The sequence below is a fragment of the Pan paniscus genome, chromosome 14 (genome assembly GCF_029289425.2).
Source record: "Pan paniscus chromosome 14, NHGRI_mPanPan1-v2.0_pri, whole genome shotgun sequence".
Lineage (NCBI taxonomy): Eukaryota > Metazoa > Chordata > Mammalia > Primates > Hominidae > Pan > Pan paniscus.
This window is the reverse complement of record NC_073263.2, coordinates 114305686-114319111: the sequence shown is the minus strand read 5'-3', so window position 1 is coordinate 114319111 and position 13426 is coordinate 114305686. Positions and strand designations below refer to the sequence as shown.

At 47.3% G+C, this 13426-nt stretch overlaps 1 protein-coding gene across 11 annotated transcripts in view; it reads right to left on the bottom strand.

The window, feature by feature from the left end:
• ATP11A (ATPase phospholipid transporting 11A) overlaps positions 1-13426 on the bottom strand; it is a 195153-nt gene that overhangs the window by 59959 nt on the left and 121768 nt on the right. For all 11 annotated transcript variants that reach the window (XM_063595878.1, XM_034937026.3, XM_034937025.3 and 8 more), the window contains exons 6-11: positions 10355-10483; positions 6791-6894; positions 6247-6297; positions 2790-2854; positions 1773-1854; positions 618-768 (exon numbers count right to left, since the gene is read on the bottom strand). In XM_063595878.1, coding sequence (XP_063451948.1) covers positions 618-768; positions 1773-1854; positions 2790-2854; positions 6247-6297; positions 6791-6894; positions 10355-10483 — 582 coding nt within the window. The remainder of the gene's footprint in view (positions 1-617; positions 769-1772; positions 1855-2789; positions 2855-6246; positions 6298-6790; positions 6895-10354; positions 10484-13426) is intronic.

Below are 13426 nucleotides of genomic sequence, written 5' to 3'. Positions count from 1 at the left end.
CAGAGGGAACATGGGTCTGGGTTTGCACATAGCCCTGCTCTAGGGTCAGTGGACACAGGTCTGGGTTTTGCACACAGCCCTACTCTAGGCTCAGCTGACACGGGTCTGGGTTTGCACACAGTCCTGCTCTAGGCTCAGTGGACACGGGTCTGGGTTTGCACACGGTCCTGCTCTAGGCTCAGTGGACGGGTCTGGGTTTGCACACGGTCCTGCTCTAGGCTCAGTGGACGGGGTCTGGTTTGCACATGGCCCTGCTCTGGACTGGGAGCAGACCCTTTTTTCCAAGTATTTACCACAAATATGTGCCATTTATCTCATAACCATTAACAAGCATTTTCTCAGCACTCTCTAAACAAAGGACACAGTGCAAGTATTTAAGGTATTGTCCTGATGATTTCACTGTGGGAACCTGTACCTTTCCAGATCCAAAGATGGCAGGAGCAGCTGGTGTCCACTGAGACTTTAAATTTCAGTGAATGCATCTATCACAGAGACTGAATCAATCAAGCTGCTTTTTGCCTACAGTAAATTCACCGTCATCTTTTTCTTGCACCACATTTTTGTAATAACGGCCCACAGGTCACCTCGGATCATACAAGGGCAGTGATTCTCCATACCAGATTCCTCTGCCTTTCCGACTCCGTTTTCTGATTATACCACGGCTCATCCCGAAAGGGCTCACTCTGCCACACGTATTTCAGCACAGTGTTTATCAGGGCTTTGCTGATCAGAATGCAGAGATACACAATGAGGAACGCATTCATCGATCTAAAACAAAAGGACAGAGGTGATCACTGGTCCCTGAGGAAATGAGCTCTGCACTTCCTTCTCACAGATATCAAGACGACACCTCGTGAAGAAACAGAATAGGAAGGGCACAGTGATGTGTTCGCCCTCAACGCACCACGGTGGGTCCTCTGTACTTGCGTCCGTGCCATGGTCCCTGGCACGTACTTCTAGAGGCCAAAGGTAAGAACCAAGACGGGGTAAAGTGCCACAAGCAGGAGAGAGAGGGCTGCTCACAGCCACACTGCGGACCATGTTTCTGCACTGCCTGGACTTCCGTCATTGAAAAGTACATCCAGAAATCAATTTCTACCATTAAGCATCAACAAATTGGTTCAAAACTTAGTGACTACCCACCACTGTAGAGGAAGGAAGGAAAGGAGAGGAAGGAAGAGAGGGAGGGAGGAAAGGAGGGGGAGAAAAGTAAATAACTCTGAAAGGAAGTGTCCTCAGTACAGGAAAAGCACAGATCCTTAACTAAGGTCTTAGCAGATCTCAGGAAGAAGCCTTTCTTTTCCAGCACAAATTCAGCTACCATCCTGATATATTTATCATCAGGACTTTACTGTTTAATGAAAAGATGATTCTGTTCTCTCTGCTAACGCTTTCCTTTGTAAAACCATAGCAGAGAATGCGTGGTTTTGACCAAATCCCAGAGTTAAAAGTAAGCCCATTTGGAGTTTTTCATGAAATGGTGAGAGGAGCTGTTGGATACTGAACTGATTTCAGAACCGGAACGTCAGGGCGTCCGTAAGAGGCAGCGCTGTGAACCTGGTATCAGGCGTTAGAAAGAGCAGGAAGGAGGGGTGTGGCCATCCACCTCACCACAAAATAAGAAAGTCCATCTGAATGGTCAGCTCTGCAGTTACTAAGATGCTGTACAGTGGCAAAGGAACTGCCAATAAGGCCAAGAGGAAGCTACTTCCATTTCTACAGTGGGTAATGATACTTTTAAGTTGCAGGTTCTCATGCGCATCCAGCCTTACTTTTCCACGGCAGATCGCTTCTGAGATTTTGATTGATAATTTAATGCCATCTTGGTTTCCATTCCCGTGTAAATAGCCACACCTACAGAGAGGAAGAGCAAGGGTGATGACCAGGGCGCAAGTGTGTCTTGCCTTATGGTGAGTTACACACAGCTGTGGGGAAAATCAATTCTTGGGTAAAGCGAATCCTATTTTTAATTTCACAAGCTAGTGTCCATAGCCACATAACACTAGCACTTGATTCCTTAGGATAAAGACTCTTCTTCATGCATAGGAAGCAATCTATGCTTCATTTTTTAAGAGTTCATATCTTAATATACACTGGGCCCGCCATGTCCACGAGTTCTTAATCTGCAGGTTCTACCAACTGGGGATGGAAAATATTTGAAAAAAATCCCCAATAAAAATAACAATACAATGATACAAAATACAGATGATAAAAACAGTACAGGGTATTTACATCATGCTAGGTATCAGAAGTAATCTAAGATGATGTGAACTACAGGGGCAAACATGCGTAGGCTACATGCAAATAGGGCCTTGGGCATCCGTGGATTTTGGCATCTGCAGGCATCCTGGAACCAGTCCCCCAAGGACACTGAGGGACACCTGCACAGCATTTTCTGACAGTGGGGCACACTTCTATACTTCTAAAGGTTACCTCAATTAAAACAGACAACAACCCACAAGAAATGGGAGATCCTAGTCAAGAAACGCAGACATGAAAAACATTTCCTGCACAACTAAATTTCATAAATTCCTTCACGGATGCAATGTTCTGTTTCTGAATCCAAAAACTAGAGGCCTTAATCCGTAAGCCGTATTCTCTGATGCAGCTGCTTCAGGATTGCACTTATTCACTGATCAAATCTCAGTGGGGCAGAACTTGCGCGGCCAGAAAGCCTCCAGCACCTCAAGGTGCCAAGAAACGCTCTCGGGTTCCGCTGCGGGTTTTAACTTTTGCTTCATGCATCCTTAATGTTAGGGGCAATGGTTAATAATTAATTAAATATTTACCAAAGATTTTCTCAGTGTTCTTCAGTGTAGCTCCTCTAAGCAGCAAGTTTTCCGATCCTAAGGGCCTGTAAAGATACGATGATCAGAAATGATGCGGACACGAAGGCAAGTGGGCAGGGCGGGGGGCAAGAGGCAGAGGCGAAACCCACTTGTTTGCTCAACAGATCTCATTTTCAGAGGAGATAGCATACACGGAGGTTTGCTTATATTCAGATGATTAAGTCAGCCCAGGTCCATGTGAACAGATGTGGTCTTATCTTTGGGGGACGAACACATGGCTCCAGGAGTAGCGGCAAGGGCCTCCCATTGGTGCACGCGGGACCTCAGGCCCCACCCAGACCCACTGAGCTGCGCCCGACAGCCTCAGCAACACTCCCCGAGAGACCTCTAGAGCAGGGGTCCCTGAGGTGGCCCCACCAGTGCCGTCAGCAGCACCTGGAGCCAGTCAGGAACCATCACACTAGTCAGGAAGATCGTCCCAGGCCTACCGAGTCAGAACCTGAAACCCTGGGGTGGGGCCCAGCAGCCCTCTCCTAACAAGCCTCAGGTTGAGAACAGCTGCACTGGAAGGAAGGTCCCAGAATGTTCTGGAAAGGCTAAAGAGGGGTGGATGTGAAACAAAATAAAAGTCACTCAACTTTCAACTCTTTTTTTTTTTTTTTTTTTGCAACAGGGTCTGTCGCCCAGGCTGGGGGCACGATCATAGCTCATTGCAGCCTTGACCTCCTGGGCTCAGGTGAACTTGAGCTTTGGCCGCCCAAAGTGCTGAGATTACAGTTGGGCATCCCCATGCCCAGCCTCAATTGTTTCTATTACATCCTCAGTGAGATTCAGGGAGTCCCATGAAACACAGTCTTATTCCTGGAGACAAAGGCTGATACTCTATCCGGCCATTAGAAACACTGGTAGCCACACTGCAAAGCTCCTCTGAATGGGGGGACCTGTAAATCTGGGACAATCCATGCATGGCTGCTTTGGGGGAAAACAAGCAACAGCCAAAGAGCTTAAAAATCTCACACATGGAGGAACAAGCCCCGCTCTGCGCACTGAAGCCACATGAGCAGCAGGCAGGGTCTCTGCCATCAGGGGCTTATATTCTTGATATAACAGGGTTCCCTGCTGATGGAAAAATAATCTCTTCTCATTTCCTAAGTAGTAAGGGAGAAATAAGCAGCAAGATTCAAATGTATAAATTTTGCTATTGATAACATCCAGAGGATTGCTTCAGAGGGTAAAGGGTCAAAAGTGTTTGCTGAAGTTTGCTTTTCATTTATCATTGTATTTACTGTCCTTCTATCATGGAAAATTAAGAACCTACTGAATATTATGAATGTAAAATGCATGCAGTATATTTGGTCGATAGACCTCAGAACTGCATCCAGCTGAAGACAGGCAGAGTGGGGCTGTCTACCCCAGGCTGCGGCTGAGGGCTCCACGCGCGTCCTCCCCGGCAATCACTAAAAATGGAGCTCCCAGGCTGCATATGGGTTGTCTGGCTGTGTTATAAGGACTGTCAGCTTCTTTTTGCAACACACTTATAATAATTCCTGCCATGTGTTTACGAAAACAAACAGCGTTTTTAAAAAGTGACTCAGGGAAGTCTAAAAATAATTTACTTGGAAAAGTACTTTGCTTCTAGTTAGGACAGAAGGAAGAAGAAACATCACTCTGAATGGATTGAGAATTTGGGTGCGTAATTCTTAACTGTCCCCATCACAAATTTACAAACATCTTCAATAATCTAAATATTAAAAGTCTATGGAATACCATAAATATTTAAAAGTGAAACTAGGCCAGGCGCGGTGGCTCATGCCTATAATCCCAATACTCTAGGAGGCCGAGGTGGGTGAATCACCTGAGGGCGTTTTGAGACTAGCTTGACCGACATGGCAAAACCCCATCTCTACTATAAATACAAAACTTAGCTGGGCATGGTGGCACACGCCTGTAATCCTAGCTACTCAGGAAGCTGAGGCAGGAGAATTGCTTGAACCCGGGAGGTGGAGGCTGCAGTGAGCTGAGACAGCGCCACTGCACTCCAGACTGGTGACAGAGCGAGACTCTGTCTCCAATAAAATAAAATAAAATAAAATATATAAAATAAAAGTGAAACCAGAGTTAGTATCAAAATGCAAAATACATTAGCAATTATCGTCCCAAGTTGTTCAGCAATAAACTTGGTCTAACTATAAAGATGAAAAGCCTGCAATGTTTACTATTTTGGATTCATCCCATAGGTAATATGAATAAGCCTAAGTCTGTTCAAACACAAATTAATTCTCACGGCACACAGAAATACAAGAGATTTCTCCAAAGTAAGGAGGAATTTACCTTTAGAACAGTATATACGTAGGCAAACCAAGGCAAGGCCACTATCAGTTCTCAAAAGCACCTCCTAGCCTGCTGATGGGTAATGATAACAAACACATGCTAAGAAGTGCACAAATGGTTTTCTTAAAACAGTAGCTCCTGGAGACTTACAAGGAGCTAAGCATTGCAGGAACTATTCACTTTGCAGTAGTTTCCCAGTGAGTGTGTTTCTGTGTCTGGGAGATGTGTTGTTTAACACACAATGCCGTACCTACCCAGACATCAACAACTTGGAGAGTGCTTACAATGGAAGAAAAATCATTTCCCTAACAAGTGGAGTTTATGAAGAAGATGCAACTTTAAAACCCAGTGAAAGCCAATTCCCTAAACTGTGACATTCAAATATCTCGTCAGCAACAAATGCTAGATCTTGAAATAATGTCAGGGAAAATATCCCTAGGCCTGGGAGGTGGGCACTGCTCAGAGCTGGGCTCAGCACAGGCTGGCTCTCAGCTGAGGCTGCCTCGGGGCCACAGATGAGGTGTCTGAGGGTCGCTGTTTCCTCATGGGTATGCGATGTGACTGCCGCTGGGTCCATGCTGGTGAACGGGAAGGCACAGCAGCCAACCGTGAGCTGCCCCGGCCTTGCCCCGGCTACCGATTCCACCTTCTCAGGTAGGTGTGAGCCCCAGATAGGCCTTGAGCCAGTAATGCACCCCAGAATGATGGTGAGTGGATGAACAGATTCCCAAAAACGGCCTCCAAATGAGAAGTCTTTCAACTTCATATCTGAAGACAAATCAGTACCCGGATCATGAAAGGGCATTTCTCCCAGGGAAGCTGTACTCTGCCCTTCACTTTGAAACTGCTCCACGGGACCCTGACGCCTCCCGGCCTGTGAGACAACCCTCTCGGCAGAGTCTTGCGCGAAAACTTGTTCCACGAGCATCACTAACTTGTCAACATTCACAGACGTGTGCCTGAGACAAACCAGAGACGAGAGAGGAGCCCGGCCCTGTGGGAACGTGGAACTCCACCTTCCTAATCTACCAGAGCAGCCGCCGTGGAAACCCGCGTCCGTCAAAGAATGCATTTCTAACGCAACAAGGGAGGTGACCGCGGCCAAGGCATCCGCAGAGGCACTCACCTCACCACGGGGTCATTCAGGTCACTGTAAACGTTGATGCGACCCACAAACCTGGCGACAGAAAAGCCACGTTACTGACCGGACGCGCCCAGCGGCACCCCCGGAAGCGCGCGCCTGGCCCGCCTGCCTTCTGTGAGCCACACGTCGTCACCTGGCCCGCTCCGTGTGCGGCTAAAGCAGCCCCGCTCCAGCCCCTTCCCTTGTGGTACTTTCTGTTCTGATCAGCCCAAGGCTTCGGTGATTTTCCTTAACCCACAGTTTACAAACGTCTTCCGTAAAATAAAGAAAACTTATTCTTTTTTTTCCCCGCAAATATAGTTCCATGAAGCCACTTCAAATATTTGTATAAAAAGCTACAAATCTGAGTGGTACAAGTCTATGAGAATAAATAAGTAATGTATTTTTGACTCAGTCTTAATCTTTAAGCAGTGATTTACATTCTCTTTCCAAACCACCACATGGCTGGACTACTTGGAGTGAAAAAGCAAGAGCAATGTTGAGGGCATAAAAAACCGTTTCTAAAGAACCCAAAGCTCCCGCTTACTTGTAGAGGTCGGGCTGCGGCTGCTCACACTCGATGGTGGCGTGAAGTCCGCCGATATCCTCCTCTGTGTGGAAGCCTTTGGTGTCCTGGACCGCGTAATGTGTCTACAAATGCGCAAGACATGTGAGCTCACCGCCAAAACGCTCAACACAAACCCAGACGCTGGTGCCTCCAACCAAGTGATTACAAAGCCTGGCTGACCCTATGAGTTTGTAAATGTTTAATAGTTACAGAAAGATAAGGTACTACTGTTATTCCTGCATCTATCAGGTGCCAGAAAATTCTCATCCTTCCATTCTTACCCAGTGTCCTCCACTTAAAACAGGACAGATAGCAATGCTCGAATTCTTCAAGGGTGGACACTGATTTATCTGTCATAGTAGTAGCTATTAATTAGGAAACAAATCCAGGACCTGAAATATCCCTTTCCTTTTACAGAACGCCCTGTTGTTTACGGGGAGCGGTCACAGGATCACTTCACTTCATTTTCACTTCTCGGCAACAACCTGCCTGTGCCCGTTGCTGTTGGGTGGCACAGGCCTTCTACTTAACTGTTCACGTGGCCTGGGCCGGGGGGCTCCTCAAGCCTGCCTGAACGTCAGTTTTACCCAGAGCTTCTGAAGCACCTGATTCCTGGGCTTAGCCCTAGAGTTTCTGATGCAGTGGGTCTAGGGAGGGCCTGAGAACTGCACTTCTAATATGGTGCCCAGTGATGCCGATGCTGCTGCTCTCAGAACACATTTTGAGGCCTGGTGACCTCAGTAGCATCTGTGAGCACCAGCAGGTCGGATGAAGGCCCACCTGAGGTGGGCATGAGGGCTGCACCGGCCCTGCCTTGGGAGGAGAGAGGAGAAACTTGTGCCCAGGGATCTGCGAAGAGGCAACAGCATCTCTGAATCCCTTCCTGTGTTTCTTTCTAGTCGAGGAGTATTGGACAAATAAAACACAGGAGTCAGAACAAATGGGAGAAACAACCACTGCATCATCACCAAGTGCACAAATCAGGCGGACACGGTCACTGCTCCGTCACCAAGCACACAAATGATCACCGTTCCGTCACCAAGCGCACCAACGGTCACCGCCCCGTCACCAAGCGCACCAACGGTCACCGCCCCGTCACCAAGCGCACCAACGGTCACCGCCCCGTCACCAAGCGCACCAACGGTCACCGCCCCGTCACCAAGCGCACCAACGGTCACCGCCCCGTCACCAAGCGCACCAACGGTCACCGCCCCGTCACCAAGCGCACCAACGGTCACCGCCCCGTCACCAAGCGCACCAACGGTCACTGCCCGTCACCAAGCGCACCAACGGTCACTGCCCGTCACCAAGCGCACCAACGGTCACCGCCCCGTCACCAAGCGCACCGACGGTCACCGCCCCGTCACCAAGAGCACCGACGGTCACCGCCCCGTCACCAAGCGCACCGACGGTCACTGCCCGTCACCAAGCGCACCGATGGTCACCGCCCCGTCACCAAGCGCACACACGGTCACCACCGTGTCACCAAGCGCACAAACGGTCACTGTTCCATCACCAAGCACACCAACGGTCACTGCCCCGTCACCAAGCACACAAATCAGGGGGCGCTTATTTTCTAAATTCAGTGGGAATTTTCTAATCTTATCCTCACAAGAGCCCCTGAGAGATAGGGTTGTCCCCATTTCACAAATGTGAAGAGTCCAGAGAAGTGAACAGGCCTGTGCAGTCACGTGAGCCCCACGGGATCCAAACAGAGGTCGGGTGGACCCTTCCCACGCCCCTACTCTGCTTTTAAGGAAAGGGCTCAAATAATTCCAGTCCCTCAAGCTAAACAAAATGCACAAAAAGGACATTAGAGAACACAAAACTATAATGCAAACTGCAAAGCCACAAAAGGTCAAAGTGCAATAGCTGTTTTAACATCTTCCACAACTGCTACAACATTTCATCTGGACAAACATGGTGTATCTGGAGACCCACAGCATCTGTTCACTAGCATGGCTGGGACTCGTCTGAGCCTGACCAGCCACAGTCTGCAGGGAAGGGGTGTAAAGGCAGCGACTGGCTGCAGAGAGTGTGAAGGGCTCACAAGGTCTCTGGGTGGATGGAACCTTAACCTCCTCCCAGGTTCCAGAGGGACCAACACCCGCTTACAGCGAATACCTGAATCATCCAGGGATTCCGACCCCCTAGAAGCTGCTGACAATCTTTTAGGTTAGCGTGTTCATTCTCCTGGGATATGCTACACAGAAAATGTGAAAGCTAATTTAACTGAAAAAGATCCACAGGTTTTTCATTTATCAATTCATGATACATATCATGAATTATCTATGAAAAAGTAGCATATCCTTCAGTGATTTTGTAAAGAAAATGTCTCTATCTCATAGTAGAAATGGCCTATATCCATACGTATTACCTAAATACCATTTTAGAGTTGCACTTTTGTGAGCTGATGACTTAGTTGAATCCACTGAGCTATGCTCACTTTCATAAACTCCTTAGAAACTTCCAGATTTTTTAAATAAGAAGAATCTTAAAATTAATGGTGCTATATCTTTTCTTGTATGATTGACAATTAAAATTCTTGTAGCATCAACTGCCCGTGCAGAATTTTATACTGAGTGCAGGAAATTACTTATGTAGTAATTTCAGAAAATCCTAAGATACATTCACAAAAAGACACTCATTGAAGTAACAGGCAAAATCTAGAATCGTGTGTGACTTTTCACATAATTCTAGGCCAGTTTTCACACTAATTTTAACTAATAAAATGAAAATTCTTAAAATTCCAACAATCTATTCATTAAATCCTGAATTTGGTACATTAGCTAATTGACACAGGTTAACACTGAAGTTATTTTTGTTAACCTGAGGTAATTGGTTGTTACAGACATTGAGACTGGAAAGAAAAAGTGAAAAGGAAATGGGGAGGTGTAGGTCAAAAAACACAAGATAGTATTATTTAGGATGAACTGTCCAAAAACCCAACGTACAACATGAGGACTAGAGTGGACAAGAGCGTGCTGGGCTCAGGGCTTCTGCTGCACTGAGGGGACAAGAGCATGTTGGGCTCAGAGTTTTTGCTGCACTGAGGGGACAAGAGTGTGTTGGGCTCAGGGCTTTTGCTGCACTGAGGGGACAAGAGCGTGTTGGGCTCAGGGTTTCTGCTGCGCTGAGAGGACAAGAGCGTGCTGGGCTCAGGGTTTTGCAGCATCGAGTAGGTTATGGCTGCTCCTGCATGGGTGCCAGGGGAGAGAATGGGAAATCAGTGAGATGTGGGTGTGTTAATTTGTTGCACTCTAATAACAACTTCACTATAAAAATATGTATCTTATAACATCATAATATATGCCTCAAATATACACAATACAATTTATTTTTAAAAAGGAAAAAGAAGAAAGTGGAAAATAGGAGGAAGGAAAAGTGAGGAAAAACTTGGCTGGTGTAACTCCCTGGGTTTTCACTGGACACACTGAAAACGGTGACTTTTCAAACAGGATGTTAGTTTCTGTGGCCACATGGGCACAGTCCGAAGCAGGACAGGAAGATCCTGCCATGGAGTCTAACGAAAAGGCCCCTTACTTTATGGCTGGATTCTCCATCCAAGCTGGCGGTGGTGACGTGGCACGTCCCATCTCCCCGGTTGCTGGAAAGGAAGATCAAGTCGCAGGGAAAGGTCTCGTCCTCCTTGACCATGACAATGTCCCCAACCTACAGGACAAAGCAGAAAGGACGGTCAATGGAAAGCCCCTCCGTGAAAGCTCGCCCGTCCTGTGGGACTGCTTCCCTCAAGCTGCTCATCTATTCACAGGAAGACATGGGGATGTGGACATGGTTTCAGGAAAAGACTCTTGCCAGACATTCTGCTGGGACCAAGGAAAGACCAGGTCAGGTTTCCATGTTCTAACTTCCGCAGCAAAAACATAGACAAACACCTGTAACAAGGTTATCTTTGATTCAGATCAAGACGACGAGTTGGAGTGTTCTGTGAGCGTGGCCAAGTGGGAAGTACTCCTGTGAGAAGCTTTGATCTAAATCTAGGCGTTTTATGAACCAGGTAATCGAGTTCTGAGAGCTTCCTGATCAACAGAACCAAGGCGCTGCCCAGATCATCAAAGCATGAGGACAAATAAAGCAAAAGTGGCAACAACATTTCAAAAACTAAAGTAAAAATCAATCACAGAAAGTTGATCATGTGGGTTTTTAATTAAAGGTCATGGTCTAGTTTGTGTCTGTATCCATTTTATTTCATCAGTGAGGAAGGCATCTCAGTGGCCTGGGCTGTGGCTGTGTGCCTGAAGGGTGAGGAAGGCATCACAGGTCTGGACTGTGTGTCTGAAGGGTGAGGAAGGCATCACAGGTCTGGACTGTGTGTCTGAAGGGTGAGGAAGGCATCACAGGTCTGGACTGTGTGTCTGAAGGGTGAGGAAGGCATCACAGGTCTGGACTGTGTGTCTGAAGGGTGAGGAAGGCATCACAGGTCTGGACTGTGTGTCTGAAGGGTGAGGAAGGCATCACAGGTCTGGACTATGTGTCTGGAGGGTGTGGAAGGCATCGCAGATCTGGACTGTGTGTCTGAAGGGTGAGGAAGGCATCTCAGTGGCCTGGACTGTGTGTCTGAAGGGTGTGGAAGGCATCACAGGTCTGGACTGTGTGTCTGAAGGGTGAGGAAGGCATCACAGGTCTGGACTGTGTGTCTGAAGGGTGAGGAAGGCATCACAGGTCTGGACTGTGTGTCTGAAGGGTGAGGAAGGCATCTCAGTGGCCTGGACTGTGTGTCTGGAGGGTGTGGAAGGCATCGCAGATCTGGACTGTGTGTCTGAAGGGTGAGGAAGGCATCTCAGTGGCCTGGACTGTGTGTCTGAAGGGTGTGGAAGGTATCACAGATCTGGACTGTGTGTCTGAAGGGCGAGGAAGGCATCTCAGTGGCCTGGACTGTGTGTCTGAAGGGTGAGGAAGCCATCGCAGATCTGGACTGTGTGTCTAAAGGGTGAGGAAGCCATCGCAGATCTGGGCTGCGTGTCTGAAGGGCGAGGAAGCCATCGCAGATCTGGGCTGCGTGTCTGAAGGGGAAACAATCATCAGAACCCTTGAGTGAGTCACTGCAGGGCTCCGGCCAGTCTCACTGCCACTCGGGAGGCATGCCAGGATCAGGGCGTCACCTGCTTCTGTCTACACTGCAAACAGAGGTCTCTGTCCCACTACACGATGGCCACAGCACACTGCGAATTTGTGAGACTTTAAAATCAGAGGGTTACTCTTCCCAAATGGACCTTTGGGTTTAGTAAAATCCCTATCAAAATCCCAACAAGGATTTTTATAGATATAAATGAGCTAATTCTAAAATTTATATGGGAAGGCACAGGCTCTAGAATAGCTAAAACAACCTTGAAAAAGAAGACTGAGGGGGAAGGAATACGTATCCCCAATGTCCAGGCTTCTGAGATAGCTACAGAGACCAACAGTGTGGGATTGGTGGACATGGGCATGGAGACCAATGGGACAGACCAGGGAACCAGAAACAGACCCACGCAAATGTGTTTAACTGACTGGGACAGAGTGCAAGCGCCACTCCGTGGAAGAGGGACAGCCAGCCATCCCCTGGTGCAGGGGCGACAGGACAGCCATGGGCAAAATAATAAGGACAGAAACAAACCTGACTGAAACCTCACACCTTATACAAAAATCATCTCAAAATGGATCATGAACTTAAATGTAAAACATGAAACTATAACACTTTTAGAAAGAAACATGGGAGAAAGTCTTTGGGTCTGGGACCAGGCAAAGAACGCTTCATTCAGGACACTGAACGTACAGTCCTCAAAAGAAAAAAAAAAATCAGCCAGGCGTGGTGGCTCACCCCTGTAATCCCAGCACTTTGGGAGGCCGAGGCAGGCAGATCACTTGAGGCCAGCAGTTCAAAACTAGCCTGGGCAAAATGGTGAAACCCCATCTCTACTAACACTAAAAAATTAGACAGGCATGGTGGTGCACGCCTGTAATCCCAGCTACTTGGGAGGCTAAGGCAGGAGAATAGCTTGAACCTGGGAGGTGGAGGTGGCAGTGAGCCAAGATTGCGCCACTGCATTCCAGCCTGGGCAACAAGAGCAAGACTCTGTCTCAAAAGAAATAATAATTAAAAAAAAAAAAGAAAAAAAATCAAGAAATTGGACTTGAACAAAATTAAAAACATTTGCTTTGTGAAATATCCTGCTGAGTATTAAAAATCATATATCTGACAAAGTATTACTATCTAGATTATATGACCTCTCAACATTTAACAGTAAAAAGAAGCTCAAAGAATCCAGCTAGAAAAATGGATAAAAGACATGAAGAGTTATTTTTACTGACAAGGATACACAGATGTCAAACGAGCGTGAAAAGATGTCCCACAGAGCCATCAGGGACACATTTAAGCTGCACCGAGACATCAGGAACAGCAGTAACACCCAGTGCTGGTGAAGATGCTGGCAACGTCGTGTGTGGGAATGAAATGGGATGGCCATGCTGGAAAACCGTTTGGCAGTTCCTTTCAAAACCAAACGTGGATATGCTAGATGACCCAGCAATCCAACTCTTGAGCTTTTATGCAAAAGAAATGAAAACTAAATTCACAAGAAAACTTGCACACAAATATTCATAGCAGCTTTCTTG